Source organism: Lissotriton helveticus, chromosome 10, assembly GCF_964261635.1.
Source record: "Lissotriton helveticus chromosome 10, aLisHel1.1, whole genome shotgun sequence".
Taxonomy (NCBI): Eukaryota; Metazoa; Chordata; class Amphibia; order Caudata; family Salamandridae; genus Lissotriton; species Lissotriton helveticus.
Genome location: NC_136071.1, coordinates 1,035,239,080 through 1,035,259,360, shown reverse-complemented (window position 1 = coordinate 1,035,259,360; position 20,281 = coordinate 1,035,239,080). Strand labels below are relative to the sequence as shown.

The 20,281-nt window shown below is 44.5% G+C and overlaps 1 protein-coding gene across 1 annotated transcript in view; it reads left to right on the top strand.

Moving 5' to 3' along the window:
• CASD1 (CAS1 domain sialic acid O acetyltransferase 1) overlaps positions 1–7,310 on the top strand; it is a 256,795-nt gene extending 249,485 nt beyond the window's left edge. The window contains exon 18 of the mRNA XM_078663740.1: positions 6,445–7,310. Within this exon, the coding sequence (XP_078519866.1) occupies positions 6,445–6,711 (267 nt within the window). The 3' untranslated portion in view covers positions 6,712–7,310. The remainder of the gene's footprint in view (positions 1–6,444) is intronic.
• The last annotated feature ends 12,971 nt before the right edge of the window (positions 7,311–20,281 follow it).

The following is a 20,281-nucleotide window of genomic DNA, read 5'->3' as shown; positions in this document are numbered from 1 at the left end:
CTGAGACGGCAGGCGTGGCTCCGCATATCGGGGTTTAAACCTGACATTCAAACAACCATACTTAATCAGCCAGTCAATCCTGATAGACTGTTTGGTCCAGATGTTGACACCACCCTAGAAAAAATAAAGAAAGACACCGAAACTGCTAACTCTATGGGGGCCCTACAATCACAACAGTTTCGTGGCAACAATTTTCGTCGCTCAGGTGCGCGTGGAGTCACCAGAGGACAGATGGGTCAACAATCACAATTCTCTAGAGGTGGAGCACAATCCTCGTACCCCAAACAGAACAAGGGGGGTTACAGAGGAAACAGCACCAGAGGACGTGGCAGAGGAAACAACAACTCCCGCTCCTCTACCCCAAGCAAACAGTGACTCTCTGTCACTGCCCCCCGACCACTTAACACCTGTCGGGGGGAGGCTACAGCAGTTCCTGCCCGTCTGGAGAAACATCACCACAGACAGGTGGGTGCGACAACTTGTCCAGTACGGTTATTGTCTAGAGTTAAAGTCCACTCCACCCAACATTCCACCAAGGCAACGGCCTATGTCCGCAGAGCATTTGCACTTATTGCAGCAGGAAGTAGTGGTGATGCTGCAAAAAGGCGCTATCGAGCTTGTGCCGGTGGAGGAGGAGGGCACAGGGGTATATTCCCTGTACTTCCTTATTCCAAAGAAGGACGGATCTCTCAGACCCATTCTGGATCTGCGTCCCCTCAACCTGTATATAATGTCAGAACATTTCCATATGCTTACACTACAACAGATTCTTCCCTTGTTAAACCAAGGGGACTTCTTAGCAACCTTAGACCTCAAGGATGCTTATTTCCACATTCCACTACACCCGTCCCACAGGAAATACCTCAGATTCACTATCCAAGGCAAACATTATCAGTTCAAGGTCCTACCCTTCGGAGTGACCACAGCCCCAAGAGTATTTACCAAGTGTCTGGCGACAGTGGCGGCGCACCTCAGGAGGCAGAACATCCATGTCTACCCCTACCTAGACGACTGGCTCGTTCAAGCCAAGTCGGAACAACAGTGCGCCGCGGACATGTCGACTACCATTCACCTCCTTCACGATCTGGGCTTCTCGTTGAACTACCCAAAGTCGCATCTTCAGCCGGCACATGTCCGGCAGTTTCTGGGCGCGACGATCAATACCCTGACGGCCATGGCTCACCCAAACCAAGTCAGGATAGACAGCATGCGGTCTCTAATCCAAAAGCTCAAACCACAACACTCACTTCCAGCGAGAGTGTTCATGTAGTTGATAGGCATGATGGCCTCCTGCATCTTCATAGTCCCTCACGCACGGTTACATATGCGCCCGCTCCAGGAGTGCTTAGCAAATCAGTGGACACAGGCTCAAGGACAATTAACAGACCTAGTGTTGGTTACCAGTCGGGCATACGACTCTCTGCATTGGTGGACTCCACACAACCTTTGCAAGGGCCGACTGTTCCAGGAGCCAGTGCCACAGGTTAATCCTGACGACGGACGCATCTCTCCAGGGATGGGGAGCTCATTTGCTCACTTACACCGTGCAGGGACTATGGACGACGCAGCAACAGAAGATGCACATCAACTATCTGGAACTGATGGCAATCTTCATGGCGCTCAAGTCCTTCCTTGTACATCTGTGCAACAAGGTAGTGTTAGTCCGGACGGACAACATGACCGCGATGTACTACATTCAAAAACAGGGGGGCACCCACTCGCCACAGCTGTCTCATCTGGCTCAGGGCATGTGGCGGTGGGCCATTCAGAGGAACATCTTCCTCATGGCAGAACACCTCCCGGGCAAGGACAATCAGATGGCGGATCTGCTCAGCAGATACAGCCATCAAATGCACGAGTGGGAGTTACATCTGTCAGTACTCCTCCCGTACTTCCAGCGGTGGGGTCATCCGGAGATAGACCTGTTTGCAACAAAAGAAAACGCAAAATGCCAACACTTTGCCGCCAGGTTCCCTCACCCACAGTCGCAGGGGAATGCGATATGGATGAACTGGTCAGGCAAATTTGCGTACGCTTTTCCGCCAGCCCCTCTGATACCGCTGGTGGCAAGAAAGCTAAGGCAGCACGCGATGACTCTCATCCTGGTTGCTCCAACGTGGGCGCGCCAAGCATGGTACACCACGTTCCTCGAACTCTCAGTGGTGCCGCATCAAAGACTGCGCCTCAAGCCCAGACTCTTGACGCAGAACCATGGAGAAATTCAGCATCCAGATCCGCAACAGCTCAACCTGGCGATCTGGCTCCTGAAGTCCTAGAGTTTGGATACCTTAACCTACCTCCAGAATGCATGAACATCATCAAGGAGGCAAGGAAGCCAACTACCAGAGCATGCTATGCTGCAAAATGGAAGCGTTTTGTCATTTACTGTACAGCCAATGACATCAACCCGCTAGATGCATCTATCCCTAACATCATTTGCTATCTGCTTCATCTTTACAAGTGCAATCTAGCGTTCACTTCTATTCGGATACATCTATCCGCCATCGCAGCTTATCTTCAAAATAGGCAGCATCTCTCTGTTTTCAGGGTGCCTGCTATTAAAGCTTTCCTTGAAGGCCTGAAACGAGTCATTCCCCCAAGAACACCGCCAGCTCCGGTGTGGAACCTCAATGTGGTCCTCACCAGACTGATGGGACCACCATTTGAGCCACTGCACTCGTGTGAACTCCAGTTCCTAACATGGAAAGTGGCTTTCCTAATTGCTATTACGTCACTGAGGCGTGTTAGTGAGCTACAAGCGCTCACAATCCAAGAGCCATTCATTCAGATTCATCCAAATAGGGTAGTGCTACGTACTAACCCCAAATTCCTTCCAAAGGTGGTGTCACAGTTTCATCTCAACCAGACTATTGACTTGCCGGCATTCTTCCAAAACCCACAAACGGTAGCGGAAAGAATGCTCCATACGTTAGACGTACGGAGGGCGTTAATGTACTACATAGACAGAACACAACACTTTAGGAAGACAAAACAACTTTTTGTTGCCTTCTCACCACAACACAAAGGCAACCCTATTTCCAAAGCAGGAATAGCCAGGTGGATTGTTAAGTGCATCCAAATCTGTTATCACAAGGCCAAGCGCACGTTAACGATACCCCCAAAAGCGCATTCCACACGCAAATTGGGGGCATCCATGGCTTTCCTAGGGAACATTCCTTTAGAGGACATTTGCAGGGCAGCCACGTGGGTTACACCACATACCTTTACAAAACACTACTGTGTTGATGTGCATTCCAAGCAGCAAGCTGCTGTGGGACAGGCTGTTCTCAAGACACTTTTTCAGGTTTCTGCAGCTGGCACGGGCAACCGCCGCTAATGGAGGGACTGCTATGTATTCTATGCTAAGATATGAATTTAGCAGCCCACTTGCCTCAAACTGAATATGCTACTTACCAGTATGCATCTGTTCTTGGCATGTAGGGCTGCTAACATTCATATCGCCCACCCTCCTCCCCGGTGCCTGTCACAGCTGCAGATCTACTATTGTATTCAATCATTAGCATGGACATCCTTTACACTTTTCATCCATCTTCTGCCACAATGGCGAAAAACAATCTGGGGATGGAGCCGATGCCCATGCGCACTGTAGTCCAGGGGAGGAGCCACCTATCTCAGGATACTTCGAAGACTCTTCCAGGACAACAATGTGCGATCATCCGGACCCAACACTAGGCGGCGATCTAATGCTAAGATATGAATGTTAGCAGCCCTACATGCCAAGAACAGATGCATACTGGTAAGTAGCATATTCAATACACCTTAACTAAGTGAAATAGTACAGTTGAATTTAGACCCCAACTAAATAGAATTTGAAATGGCCCACATCTGCCATAGTATTTTGAGGTGAATAATTGCAGGGATGGTGCCCTGCTTTTCAAAATATATTTTTTGACGCCAAAGGTGGTTTTTCCACCGATGTTCAGAGGCTTAGTGCCATAGAGCCCAATTCCTCCTTGACTCTTTTGTTTCTTTGTGTCTCTTGTACCATACACCATATTTGGTTTCTTGAACCATAATGCAATATTCCGATTTAACTGACCTAATAAAAAGTATAGGAGGGTGCTTTAGAACAAATGCCGGAGCACCAAGTACTGACGAAGGACCAGCAATCCCACCCCTCACCCCCCCCCCCCCCCCCATTGTGTCCTTCAGGGTCAAACATTATATCCGCATTCTTTTCAGTTCTGAACGGTCACGCCATCCCTCTTCTTGAGGGACTCACTTGCAATGACAGACATAATGGGATAAAAACCTGTTTTTAACCATTGATGCCCACAGTCAAAACATTATGGTAAAGTACTGTCCATAGGTGCTCTTTCATAAGATTGAACTTGAGTCACTTCAAAGGAACGCACCTCCACAAAGGAACACCCCTAAATAAAATAACTGTTTATATAGCCCCGGTTAATAAATATTTTCTTTGCTTCTTTGCTGCTATCAACGTGGTCTATTTTATCCTGTCACTGCTATCTGGTGACAGGACAAAACAGACCACATTGTAGATGCACCATGGTATCTATTGCCATGTGCCTGTCTTACATACATGATTCATGCATTATGTGGGCTACCCCACATATGCATTCTTCTGATATTTCCAGCTCAGTGCTTCCTTCCAGCGTACCATCTTTGTCTTACCCTAAGCTGCTACCATTCTCATGATAGTAATTTGAGTTGCTCTGAATATACACACAATGTGAGAATATGAAAGGGATGTTAAGAATAGGATAGAATGAGCATTTCTATTTTTTTTTAGAGCTTTATATAGCGCAAACTCAACCCGAAGGTATACATGAGCACCAGTTGTGTTACAGACAAACACATTCATTTTTGTTATGCACAGGGAGATTAAGTGATTTGCCCAGAATCACAGGGTGTTGAGCGTTGTTGCCAAGACTCAAACCCGGTTCCCCAGATTTGAGGCCACCACCCTAGTCATTAGGCCACATCCTCGCTCCAACTTTAATGTTCATTGTACTCTTAGTCCATAGGCTATTATCTATTACCAAGACTCTCAATCCGACCCGTCTGTCATTAATGTGTCTGTTCACACCAATTGGCTTTATTAGGTCTAATTTCATAGCACAGCACAGCGTCTCTTGTCCTATTGATTACAATACACATGGCAAGGTCTTTGGGTTAACCCTCTTCAACCTTTGAGATTTTGGACCCGCTTCTTTCAGTTGCAGATATTGTCCATCACATCTTAGATAGCCGAGAGGTATATTTTCATCTCAACTCGTGCTGTTGGCTGCTTGATGTATCATTCTGTCAACTATAGAATATTTCTACTGCAATGTCTAAGGGGCTATTTTATATATGCAAAATGCATTCAGCCATCCTACATTTGCTCATTTAGTTCTTTATTTCATGCATGAGTTGAATACAGAAAGTAATCCTTTTATGTTTTACACTACCACAGGCACTACCAGTATCACCACCACCAATACCGCACCAAAAATACCACTACCAATACCACTGATCTAACCACTAACAATAAATCTACCAAGATAATAAATACCATCACAAAATACCAGTATCCCACCAGAGATTATTGAGCAAAGCCAGTACATGTTGAATATGCTATCGCATGGAAGCATTACTACATTCATGTGTTTGCATGCATTGCCTGTTGCCAGTGACTTTCCCAATACTTGTTCCATAAATAACTGGCTACGGTTAGCAACTCATAAGGGCAGAGGCATGTAACGTGCCCTGAGCATGCAAGTATTTTACTTTTGTGCAAGTGCCCCATTTTCAATCAGCTATAGAAGATGTTTACTGTCCCACAGCTAGCTGGCAGTGATTACCACAAGTTGTTAATGAGAGAGCACAGTGATGAGCAATAGAGTCAGTATAAATGCAACCTTATCCTTCACTGATGCTTTCCAGTTTAACACCTAAATGTAATCTTCAAAGACACATTTTGTATTCAATGATTACCTCATATATTTTTCATATATTGCTTTTATCTTAAAGGCTATAACATGGACTACTACACATGCTTTTTCAAGCACCCTGCATTGAACAACTGCTCCAAACCTGAAACGTATTTTGTCCAGCGAATGCTGCTTTCTTGAAGATCTTGGTATCTTTTATCCTCCCTTTATTTTTTGAGACATGAAAATCTTCCCACTCGTGCAAACACACGGACGATTATGAAAAATGATGAGAAAATAGAAATATTAATCAACTTTGTAGCTCCCATTCTCCACTTACCTTACCTCCATCTCCACACTTCCAGTTGTCCTAAACCTTCTTTATGATCAAGGATTAGAAAAAGTCCACAACGTAATTCTTCACTCTGTCTTGAATTACAACAGTTGTTCATTTTACTTAAGAGTTAATATGGCATTATCAAATGTTTTGATGATTGTAGCACGATTCCTAAAGTTGATGATTTACTGTCTTTTTTTTGTATTGCAGTTGTTTATTTGCCAATATCACATATGGCTAGCAGCTGATACTAAAGGGATCTTGGTGCTGATTCCTGGAAATCCTATGTTGAACATTATCGTCAGCACTTTCATTTTTGTATGCGTGGCACATGAAATTTCTCAAATCACAAATGATCTTGCACAGATTGTGGTTCCTAAGGAAAAAACTGCTCTTATCAAGAGACTGCTTGGAATAGGTGGATTTTTGGCTCTCCTCCTGTTGTTGTCATCAATTCAAAAACAATTGAAATCTTAGTAGATCAAATCCACACATCTACACTGCAGGCATCTCAGTGAAGAAAGAAGTGAAGGACATTTGTTATATATTCTACAACACATCTTACTCAGAGAGCTATATGAAGACTATTGAATCTGTATATATAGATGTGTAAATATGTCAGATGAGGACTTATTTTAAGGAATTCATGAACAGCAAGAGCACTGTTCAAAAGTATGATACTTCTTGTTTTCTATTGAATTCATATTACAGTTTACATATTCCTCTTCCAAAGTATGTATGAAGGCAACCTGTTTCATCTACAGATAGTTTACCATTATGGTGGGGGATACTTTCTAATATATTTATGGACTGCTCCATTTTAGGTGTATTTATCATTGGAGAAGATTTTGAGGAGCAGACTGGATGTGCAATCATTTTTCCTAGACTTCAAGGCATCTATAAATGTAATATTTCTATTTTTATGGTAATTTGGGCATTATTGTAATTTAAGGTTTATTTATCTTCTTGTATTTTATTAATGTTCTTGGTGTGAGATGCAAGGTTAAACATAAAAATGTGTGTGTGCGTGTTTGTATGCGTGAACTATAGTATGAATAAAAGCAAAATTATCGTTATGTTTTTACTTTGAGCAACTTATGCCCACTAGTAACTTCATCATCAACCCTAAGTGGGTTGATAAAAACACTGTCAGCTGGTTTGGGCATGATGTATTTTTTTCATGTGCATTTTCTGAAGCTAGTGTGTGACACTTGAAGGCTGAAAATGATGCATGCTTTCTCTTGTTATGTATAGCAGTCATGCTGAAGCAATTTAATCCTTTGCATCAGCCAACAAACACATTTTTTCACGTTCCCAAAAGTGTTTTATACAATCAGAGAATACTCCATTCTATGCAGTCTTACTGCAGACAGCATTACAACCATTACTACATGGATTGGGCTTTGGGTCAGCCCTTGCTTATGGTTAAATAAATTGTTTGTCTTTCTCAGTTCCCTTCTCCTTATGGGAGGACTTTCTTCCTTAAACTTGTTTATGTCTCACCACTGGAACATTTCTTCCTTATCCTTGCTGCTGTTGGATGAGTTGTATCCTTCACTGCTGACATGATTTAACTGTTTTTACTTTTTACTTTCCTTTTGCCGCCCATTGGATTGTATGTTCTACACTATCATCTTGCTCTCTCTCTACATAGAGTGCACTAAAGGTCTTTACCTCTTCCTGCCTAACCTCCCTCACCCTGTCTCTCTCCAGCTGCGAGCCTGCAGAGTCTCCAGTACTGAGCACTATTGTATCTTGTGTTACTCTCTTTTCTTGGTGTCTCTCCCTTTCCTACTCATGGCTACTATGTGTTCTGTCTTCCTTTGCCCTCTTCCCTGTTTTTCTCTCTCTCGCCACACTTCTCCCACTCTCCTTTCCCGCTCCACACTTGCTACTTTGTTGATTTTGCTGATGTCGATACTTTTAACCCCATAAATGCTGAGGCTTCCAACACACTGCTGAGCCCATTTTTTTAATATTTGGTGCTGTTCGTGCTTAAGCCTGAACTTTTGTTTTCCACGAAAGGGATTCAAGCCAATTTTGTGTTTTTTTATTTTAGCTACATGTTGTGAATTCTAAAGGTATCTGTGTTTTTGTATCTCTTAAGAGGGAACAAAGCAAATGGGCAAAATAGAGGAACATTAGATTTTTTATTTTTTTTTATTTAGAAAAATGGGAAAACCTTGTTTCTAAGTGGTAGTCCATATTTCCTATTTTTATCGTTTATACCTACTTACAGTTTGTTGGGGAAAAGAGATGTGAAACTCGAGGTAGAACCTGCAAAGCTGTACATTTCTCAAAGGTGGATACCATTCTTAATTGAGAAAGTTGTAATTTTTATAGCTTGCTCATATCTTTTCCAGAAAATGTAATTATTGACCTTAAAAGCCATGGACAGCAGGAGAGGAAAAGTAAAAATAGGTGACAAGAGTTTTCACCTAAATCATTCCCAAACTAACGTACTATTATATTCATTTGACTGTTTCAGTCGAAGGGATATATATATAGATTCTTTGTTGGTTGACTGAAAACATACAATAACTAACAACCAAGCTCCAGAGTATAATAGTTTTTTATTGTGTACCGACCATTTTTTGTTAAATGTTCCAAGGGATCTGAGTTTGGCAATAGTGGTTATTTGAAAAACTCTAAATTTGGAATTACCTTTAATATGTGATATAGAGAGCAATTTGCACACATACTTAATTTTGGAAGTCAAAAATGGATTGACAAGTTCAAATTATAAAAATGGTTCCCCCCTTTTGTGTGGCTTGGTCAATCCAATGATATGAATGGCCCTCAAAGGCAACCTATAGACTTTTCGAAGTACTTGCCCAGATGATCCGTTGGTATAGTGTTTTTATTAGGAAAGATCACCAGACACATCTATCCAGTACAACCCCAGGTAGGATTCTCCCCATTCCAGAACCCCACCACAACATTCCCACAACATAGAGCTAACCATCACGAATGTTGCCTGCCATAGAGTGTATTTACAAGTATTCTCCATACTAATGCAAACAGAGCTATATACAAATATGCAAAGACAATTTAACATGTGAAATACTTACAAAATGAAAGCATAAACAAAACCTGTGTAAAAATGGAACATACAGAGTAGTGGTCAAAAGGGCTAGTGTGTGTTCATACACAGTCGCACACAAAATCTGCCAATTTAGTCGGCATGTGTTTGACTGAAACCACTCTCTCCATCCCCTGAGAGGGGAACTTCTCTTGACACCTTGGTACAGCATCAATGCCTAACCTATCTTTCATTCTGACATCTATATTTTCCTTGTGCGCCACCACTTTCCATCCTCTAGATTCACCACTCACCCTTTCTTGACACAATTACACCAGGACAAGCCTCATGCCTGAATATTTCTTCACTAAAATAAATTACATCAGCTGTTATCACCTCCTTCATGAGCGCCATCTCCAGCCATTTAAAAAAATAATCCACTAACACTATTGTAAATCTGTTTTCATAACCCAAACTCTCGAACGGACCGCAAATATCCACAGCCACCCTTTCCCATGCTTTACTGGGAAATTCAATCAGAATCTTATAAACCTTGTGTGTTTGATCGCTGCATGTGCAAGGCACACAATCTCTCAACATGATTGTCCATGCCTGCCCACTAGAAATCATTATGTGCTTTCCTCTTCATGGCAGCTATACCACCATGTCCTTCGTGTAACAAGATTAACATTCTTTGACGCAAACCCTCTGGAATCACTAGTCTGTCATTCCTTCTAACAATGCAAACACAAGGAAATGATGGACAAAGCGCTGAAACTTTTCAGACTCTCACCCCCAGTCACAGATCTGGGTTGAATCCATCATCATTCTTTAGCTCACTTCACCACCCCAGTTCCGACCCAGCCATATTCAAATCAGTCTTGACCCTGTACCTCATGGGAACAGTCCAGCCCGAACTGCCAAGCCAGGTCTTCAGCTGACTGGAATCAAGAATCCTGGGACCAGTTTCAGGGTAACACCCCTCATCAGCCAGACTAGCTTTAATCCAGTGACAAAGAGAGCAAGTGACCCACTTCTGGGTATACCTTGCCAACGTAGGACAAACACAAGGAGAGTATGGATGGAGCGCTGAAACTTTTCAGACACTCACTCCCAGTCACAGATCTTGGTTGAATCCATCATCGTTCTTTCGCTCACTTCACCACCCCAATACAGACCTAGCCATATGCAAATCAGTCTTGACCCTCTGCCTCATGGGAAGAGTTCAGCCCGAACTGCCAAGCCAGGTCCTCATTGGACCGGAAACCAGCATCCTGGGACCTGTTTGGGGTAACACCCCTCATCAGCCAGGCCTGGCTTGGTAGTTTGTGCTGGAATGTTCCAATGAGGTACAGGGTCACAACTGATTTTCATATAGCTGGATCTGAAATGGGGTGGCGAAGTGAGCTTAAGAAAGATGATGTATTCAACCCAGATCTGTGACTCGGGTGGGTGTCTGAAAAGTTTCAGAGCTCCGTCCATTATCTCCATGTGTTTGCATTGTTCGCTCTAAGTTGGCAGGGTATGCCCAGACGTGGGTCCCTTGCTCACTTTACCACTGGATTCAAGCTAGCCTAGCTGATGACGGGTGTTACCCTGAAACCTGTCCCAGGATGTCTATTTCAGGTCCAGGGAAGATCTGGCTTGGAAGTTTGGACTGGACTGTACCTATTCTTTTTGCATGAGTCCCGTGCTCTCCATGCCACTGGAATCCAGCTATCCTGGCTGAAGAGGGGTGAAACCCCGAAACCGGTCCTATGATGCTTGTTTCCAGTCCAGGGAAGGCAAGGCTTGGCAGTTCGGACTGGACTGTTCCCATTGGGCGCAGGGTCAAGACTGATTTGCATATGGCGGGGTCTAAACTGGAAAGGCATGGTGAGCAAAAAAACGATGGTTAGGCCCAGATCTCTGTACTGGGATGAATGTATGACATTGTTTTGCATTCTATCCATCAACAGTTCCTTTTGCATTTGTCACCCAGAGTGGGACGGGTATGCTCAGACGTGAGTCCCGTGCTCTCCATGCCACTCGAATCAAGCTATCCTGGCTGAAGAGGGGTGAAACCCGAAGCCGGTCCTAGGATTCTTGTTTCCAGTCCAGGGAGGACCAGGCTTGGCAGTTCGGGCTGGACGGTTCCTATTGGGTGCAGGGTCAAGACTGATTTGCATTTGGCTGGTTCCAAACTGGAAAGGCATGGTGAGCAAAAAAAGATGGATTTAGGCCCAGATCTCTGTACTGGGGTGAATGTATGACATTGTTTTGCATTCTGTCCATCAACAGTTCTTTTTGGACTGTACCCATTAGGCACAGGGTCAAGACTGATTTTCATATAGCTGGGTCTGAACTGGGATGGCGTAGTGAGCTAAAGAACGATGATGGATTCAACCTAGATCTGTGACTCTGGATGAGTGTCTAAAAAGTTTCAGCTCTCTATCCATCATCTCCTTATGTTTGTTTTGTTCGTCCTAAGTTGGCAGGGTATGCCCAGACCTGGATCCTTTGCTCATTTTGCCGCTGGATTTAAGCTAACCTGGCTGATGACGGGTGTTACCTCGAAACCGGTCCCAGGGCGCTTATTTCTGGTCCAGGGAAGTCTTGGCTTGGCAGTTCGGGCTGAAATGTTCACATGAGGCACAGGGTCAAGACTGATTTGCATATAGCAGTGTCTGAACTGGGGTGCCAAAGTGAGCTAAAGAACGATGATGGATTTAACCCAGATCTGTGACTGGGGGTGAGTGTCTGAAAAGTTTCAGAGCTCCGTCCATTATCTCCATGTGTTTGCATTGTTCGCTCTAAGTTGGCAGGGTATGCCCAGACGTGGGTCCCTTGCTCACTTTACCACTGGATTCAAGCTAGCCTAGCTGATGACGGGTGTTACCCTGAAACCTGTCCCAGGATGTCTATTTCAGGTCCAGGGAAGATCTGGCTTGGAAGTTTGGACTGGACTGTACCTATTCTTTTTGCATGAGTCCCGTGCTCTCCATGCCACTGGAATCCAGCTATCCTGGCTGAAGAGGGGTGAAACCCCGAAACCGGTCCTATGATGCTTGTTTCCAGTCCAGGGAGGGCAAGGCTTGGCAGTTCGGACTGGACTGTTCCCATTGGGCGCAGGGTCAAGACTGATTTGCATATGGCGGGGTCTAAACTGGAAAGGCATGGTGAGCAAAAAAACGATGGTTAGGCCCAGATCTCTGTACTGGGGTGAATGTATGACATTGTTTTGCATTCTATCCATCAACAGTTCTTTTTGCATTTGTCACCCAGAGTGGGACGGGTATGCTCAGACGTGAGTCCCGTGCTCTCCATGCCACTCGAATCAAGCTATCCTGGCTGAAGAGGGGTGAAACCCGAAACCGGTCCTAGGATTCTTGTTTCCAGTCCAGGGAGGACCAGGCTTGGCAGTTCGGGCTGGACGGTTCCTATTGGGTGCAGGGTCAAGACTGATTTGCATTTGGCTGGTTCCAAACTGGAAAGGCATGGTGAGCAAAAAAAGATGGATTTAGGCCCAGATCTCTGTATTGGGGTGAATGTATGACATTGTTTTGCATTCTGTCCATCAACAGTTCTTTTTGGACTGTACCCATTAGGCACAGGGTCAAGACTGATTTTCATATAGCTGGGTCTGAACTGGGATGGCGTAGTGAGCTAAAGAACGATGATGGATTCAACCTAGATCTGTGACTGGGGATGAGTGTCTAAAAAGTTTCAGCTCTCTATCCATCATCTCTTTATGTTTGTTTTGTTCGTCCTAAGTTGGCAGGGTATGCCCAGACCTGGGTCCTTTGCTCATTTTGCCGCTGGATTTAAGCTAACCTGGCTGATGACGGGTGTTACCTCGAAACCGGTCCCAGGGCGCTTATTTCTGGTCCAGGGAAGTCTTGGCTTGGCAGTTCGGGCTGAAATGTTCACATGAGGCACAGGGTCAAGACTGATTTGCATATAGCAGTGTCTGAACTGGGGTGCCAAAGTGAGCTAAAGAACGATGATGGATTTAACCCAGATCTGTGACTGGGGGTGAGTGTCTGAAAAGTTTCAGCACTCAGTCCATCATCTCCTTGCGTTTGCTAGATTCCTTCTAACAATAACTTTTACCACAGATATTTTGTCCCACACGGGAACCAACTCGCTCAACTCAGCTTTCCTTTCTTGAGTTAATTTATTGGTACCTTGTAATTCAACAATCAATGCCTGCATCACATATCCTTTGACAATGCCTCCTTCCACTCCTCCCAAATGGCTTCCTTACACCCCTCACTGACTTCCGCCACCATCCACTCATCCTCGCCCTATTGTGAGCCATCATCCACAGGCAGATGAGATAAACAGTCGGCATACGTGTTATTTGAGCATGGTACATATTTTATATTGAAAGTGTAAACTTGAAGGCAATATAACCACTTTGCTATGTGTGGAGTGGTTTTCCCCGCACCCTTGGTGGTAAATAAATCAATCAAACTTCTATGATCCATACGTATTTCAAACTGTGATTTCCCACACGTACAACCTAAACTGCACACTCCACCAACACGGTAGGGCCTCCTTCTCAATAGAGGAATAAGTAGTTTCAGCACCCTTGAGTATACGTGATGCAAATGGTACCATCCTTTCTTGTCCTTTGTCTACCTACATCAGGACTGCCTCCAAACCAAGCACACTGGCATCTGTCATTACTATTGCAGCATCATTGGTACCAAAAGGGTTAAGGACCCCTGCATCAATGACCACTTTCTTAGTTTCCAAGAAATCAACTTCACATTCATTAATCCATTCATACTCTGCTCTATTTTTTATTAGTGCCCGTAGCACATGCACTTTCTCAGGAAAATGTTTAACAAATTTTGAATAATATTCAACCAACCCTTAAAAGGATCTCAACTGTTCCTTGTCCTACGGTGCAGGCACCTTTGCCATTGCTTCCACTAACTAATCTACACTTGTCAGCACCTATAGTCAACCCAGCTTGTTCCAACTTCATCAACACCTTATCCAATACAAAATCATGATCATTCCCCCCCACGCTAATGTCATCCTGGAACATTGGACAAACCACTTAAAATCCCTTGCGTGTTTCTCTGAAACACAGCAGGCTCTGAGGCCAGCCCAAATTGTTTGCGTACAAACTGGAATTCCCCTGTTGGTGTTATGAAAGTTGTCACTAGTTTGGATTCAGGATGTAACAGTACTTGGTGATAAGCACTTGATAATTCCAATGTAGAAAAACACTTAGCTACTCTGACCACCATTAGCATTTAATTTATCCTGGGTAACGGTTGTCTATCTACAAAATACATTCATTCAAGTCCCTTAAATGCACACACATGCGCAGATTTCTATTGAATTTCCTGGCCAAACCTAGTCGACTGAGCTACTCAGAAGATTCAATGGGCTTAATGATCCGTTTAGTGCACAATCGGTTCAGCTCTTACTTTGGGATGGCCCCGCAATGCTAATGAAACATTGTGCACCTTGAGTATAGGTCCCTCTTTTATTATTATGTGGTGTTCAATCTATGCAAACACCCCAGACTCTTAGCAAACAATTTAGGGTATTTACTCCTCCAAGCCTCTTTAGCATCCTGTGAAGTGACCAGCACCTACTCTGAATGATGAGGATTGAGAACCATGACTAAAGCACTTTGTTCCTTCCACCTCAGTAATGTTCTTCCTTTCTCTACCAAGTAACCCTTCCAACTGCTTTTCTGCCTTTATAGGACAATACGTGACACCAAAACTGTATACCCCACATAGCCATCAAACTATGTCCACTTTTTTAACACAACATCCACATGAATCCTGTGTGTTTGATAATTAATCTCATATTTATTTTTTGCAATTGTTTTTATCAAAAACATTTCATTTTTTCTTGATCTTTTCGTCTGCAACACATATAGTAGTTGTCACTATACACAACATATAATCCAATTCATAACAAATAATACTACATAGACAAATAAACATTAACGTAATATGTATATTTAATATCCTGATTCCTCTATAAATAGTGAAAATATATCCAAATTATTTTGACTTCTCAACACCTAATGTGTTCCCCTCTGGGGGTGAAGATGCATCTCTGAGACCCTCTCTTTTTCAGCCTAACCAATCATTTCTTTTTTCGTTTACTGTTGCCACTGTTCAATCTCCATGGGCACTTGTTTAATATGGAGACGAGGATCTCAACATTCTTTCCCAGAATTTTTCCCAACGCGTTTTGACCTCTTTAGTGGATGGGGATGCAGTAGTTTTTATAGCGAGGTCTTCGTCAGGGCATGAAAAGCTTTCTGGACAGCTATTTTTTTTTATACTAAGAAAAAGTATTTTTTAAGGTCTAAACATTTTTTCACATATTATGACAATACAGCATCAAAATATCCTTTGACAGGTAACTTGCCACCACAATAGCCTTGTGGTTCCACATCAGTGGAACGCATCTCACACTCACCCAGGGAGGAGTGTCTGGCTCTCACCAGGTTCTGTTACTCAGAATCCCTTGCAAACCTGAAACTTGGTATAAAAAATTTAATTCTTCAGATTTCTGTGATAGAAAGTTCTGGAATCTGCATGGATCCACAAAATTCCACCCACCCCGCATTCCCCAAAGTCTTCCGAGATAAACTGTACCTCACTTGTCTGGGTAGGCCTAGTGCCCGCGACTGGAAACTACCCTGAACGCAACGTGGACACACCACATTTTTACAGTGAAAACTGACCCGTTTTTTTTTCCAAAGTGCCTAGCTGTAGATTTTGAACCCTAGTTCTGCCGGCACCTAGGGAAACCTAGCAAACCTATACATTTTTGAAAACTAGACACCCAGGGAAATCCAGGAGGGGATGACTTGTCTGGCTCTCACCAGGTTCTGTTACCCAAAATCCCTTGCAAACCTCAAAGTTTGTAAAAAAACAAACTAATTTTCCTCACATTTCTGTGATGGATCGTTATGGAATCTGTGTTTATCCACAAAATTCCACCCCTCGGGCTGTTCCCAAAGTCTTCCGAGAAAAATGGTACCTCACTTGTGTTTGGTAGGCCTAGTGCCCGCGACAAAAAGCGGTCAAAAATGCAAAGTGGACACACCACGTTTTTACATTAAAAACTCACCCTTTTTTTGCAAAGTGCCTAGCTATAGATTTTGAACGCTAGCTCTAGGATTGGGTGACTTGTCTGGCTCTCACTAGGTTCTGTTACCCAGAATCCTTCACAAATGTGCGTGGGTCCACAATGAGGTATTATTTTACTCGGGAGAACAAGGGGAAGGCAGTGTAGTAGGACATTTGTGCCGGCACGGCGATCCCACACAAAAATGTTATGGAAAAAAGATTTCTACAGCTAAATTTGAGGTTTCCAAGGGATTCTGGGTAGGAAAAGCCATACCTCACTGACCTTCCCAGGGTGTCTAGTTTTCAGAAATGTCTGGGTTTTGTAAGTTTCCTTAGATGGCCGATGAGCCCGGGGCCAAAAAAAATCCAGTGTCACCCCCGTTCCCCCCTATCCCCCGCAAAACCAGGTTGTTTTATGATGGGTAATTTTGAAGTCTCCACAATACGTTAAGGGCCCTTGCCTGTCGCCGGTACTTGACCCACCCACACGAGTGAGGTACCATTTTTATCGGAAGACCTGGGGGAACGCTGGGTGGTAGAAAATTTGTGTCAGCCCGGTAATCCTACAACTTTCCCACACAAACATTTGAGAAAAATTTGATTTTTTCCAGCAAAATTTGAGGTTTGCAGCGGATTCTGGGTAGGGAAACGTTGGGGGATCCATGCAAGCCATACCTCACTGGACTCCCCAAGGTGTCTAGTTTTCAGAAACATGTGGGCTTGGTAGGTTTCCCTAGATGGCTGCTGAGCCCGGGGCCAAAAACCCAGCCCCCCCTCCCTGCAAAACATGGTTGTTTTAGGATAGGTCATTTTGAAGTCCCCACAATACGTTTAGGGCCTTGCCTGTCGCGGGTCTTTGGCCCACCCACACAAGTGAAGTACCATTTTTATCGGGAGACTTGGAGAAATGCTGGGTGGTAGGAAATTTGTTGTTTCTTTCTGAAACGCGAACATTAAGGCACAGTAACAAAAGGAAAATGTGACATTCACATTATGAGGTTTTCAGGACACTGGGGGTGAGATAACTTGTTGGGATCCACAAGAGAGACCTCGCCATGTGCTCCCCTGTGTGTATATATATATATATGTCTCTCATGGCTTCATTCCGCCATATCACATCAGTCTGTTTATGTAGTCGAACAATCTTTTAAGAAAATACCAACATAAGAAGACTATCAAAAAAAGGGGGAGTTAACAAAAGGGAGGGGAAACAGAAGCCACAGAAAGGGAGGCACAGAGTCACAAAGCCCAAACGCTGTGAGACCGAACGCAGTCGTCCATCATGGGTGCACAACCTGACCATAAAAAGAATAACAGCAGTGCAGTGTGTGGTGGAAAGGATGCCGTCTGAGAATCTCATAACAGCATAGATCATAGGTTTTGTAAATGCATTACACACTATCAATCCGTAGTAAGATCATCCCTGGGGTCGTCCGTAGCCAACAGTCCCTGCAGTGTACACAGCATTGCGTTCCATGCTATAGCGATGGGGAATTTTCGCAGCCCCAATGTATTATCACGTACTAAGGAGAGTACCTCTTCCTTCACCCAATTCAGCATAGAAAGAAACCGAGCCTTCAGCGGAGGGGGATACTCCGCCTTCCACTTGCGCGTGATTAAGCGTTTGGCCACAATGAAGCCTAGATCCAGAAACCTAGTTTGCTGCTTTGAAACACCCCTGTAATGCAAACCTCCCAATTTTGCGGCACCTCCCTGTCCGTGCTAGTGGCCAATGCCTCAAATACCCCCTCCCAATATGTACGCAGCCCGGGCATGGCCAGAGCATGTGCAGCAGGTCAGCATCTACCTGTTCACAGTGCAGGTAGCACGCATCTTGCCTATGGAAATATCCATTGATTTTGTAGGAGGATCAGGCCCTGTGAACAATATGGAACTGGGTCAAACTGAAATGAGCGTTCCTAGGGACCTGTCTGGGGCTTTCCAATACCATCAGCCACTCCTTTTCTGAGTAGGGCTGTCCCCGATCTGTCTCCCACTTCGCCTGAAAATGTGTTAAATCCACCAGGGTAGGTTCCCTGATTGATTCCACAAACCACTTCACCAGTTGGCATCCTGTGCCAATAACATACACATATTGTAGAAGGAGTTGCGTTGGACGCTCCTGTGCAATTTCACCCCACCATCCCCTCATTGCAGGAATCCAGGAGGCATGTTGCAAAAAACACATTCATGCAGGGAAATGAAACTCGTTTAGAGTAAATAGTTAAAAAAAAAAATGTCTCTTACCAAATACATGCAACTACACAAACTGCAGAACCACCAGTAACAAAACTGCAACCTGGAATATCAATCTAAAGAGCAAAAGCTTTGAACTAGAATCAAAAGGAAAAATAAAATGTTACACATGCAATTCACAAGAAATAAAACATTATATCACACTATGTCACTACCCAAATGGTCAATCTGCTGGATGGGCCTTCAAAAAGGGCCTAGAAAAATGGGGGGTGATCTTGCCCAAGGGATCTGGTGGTATTTTATGCCAGGCTGATATGTCCCCAGGTGGGGCAGAAAACATCAGGCAGAAATTTGCCCCCGTGCAAAAGAAATTGATCCCTGGTGCCTAGTAGGGTTTTCTGCCCCCATCCCGCCCCGGGGGGCAGAAAGGCCAAAAAAACAGGCAGACCTGTCCCCATGGGGGGTGGGTGGGCAAACAATACATAAACATAATTTAAGCCCCTAGAAGCAACCCTTGGCCAAGGGGTCGCTTCCATCTGCAATAAAAAAGAAAAATCACTGGTGCCTAGTGGGGTTTTCTGCCGTCCACCCCCCAGGGGCAGAAAGGCCAAAAACGATCCAATCTGCCTCCAGGGAAGGGGGCAGAAAAACATAAACTTCATTTGACCCCTTGGAAGCCACCCTTGCCCAAGGGGTCACTTCCATCTACAATAGAAATAATCCCTGGTGCCTAGTCGGGTTTTGTGCCTCCCCTGGGGGCAGAAAGGCCAAACAAGGGCCAATCTGCCCCTAGGGAGGGCTGAAAGGCCATGCAGGTAATTTCACCACCTTTCAGGGCTTCCTGATGGCATTGGTGCGCGCTGATGTCATGGGAATGCCCAGGAGGGGTTGGGGTCGGAGGTGGCAGCGGAAACTCTTTCACTGCCATCCCCTTTTGTGGAGACTAGATGGGTTGTCCATGGGGGGAGCGCCAGCGCTTACCCCATGGGTGGGTGTCATGATGACAGGATTCCGTCATTAGCACACGCCCACCATGGCTCATGATGGAACCGCTCTGTCATGAGCGTAGAAATGGTCAATGAGTATCTTTTGGCTATTCTTTAATGGTTGCCTGATCAGCCGTGATTATTTATATCACAGGTTGTGATGCATGTTTTGAAAGGATTACAACATTGGCTTCCAACCTCCTTTTAATGCCACAGTGGGGCCTTAAATTGGTCCTCACATATTTGATGTATGCACGCTTTGAGCTGCTTCACAGCTGTTCCTAGTGGCTTCTCACTGTCAAAACAGTGCTCCTCGTTGTTTTAGCATTGCCGCAGCATGTAAGTGAACTTCAGGCTCTCTGTGTCAACCTGCTGCACACTACTTTTTTGCCAGACAAACTGGGTCTGCAGAGGAAGGCATCCTTGCCAATAATTGTGATGCCATTCCCCACCCATAAATCCATTGCCATGCTATAAGGAGGGGAGGCTCCTTCACTTGTATTCCAAAAGAGCACTGTTCTTTTACATCAGTCATACCAGAGAACACCTGGTAGATGTTCTGCTCTTTTGTGGGGTTTTCTGGAGCGAAAAAATAAGGCTGTGCAGAAGCAGACCATCTCCCACTGGATCGTGCTCTGCATTAGATCTGGTACACATTGGTAGCCTCCAGGGCCAAAGCTGCTGCCACTGTGCTAGCATGCAGAGTTCCTGTCCTGGAAATTTGGCAGGCGGCTACATGGGTGTCA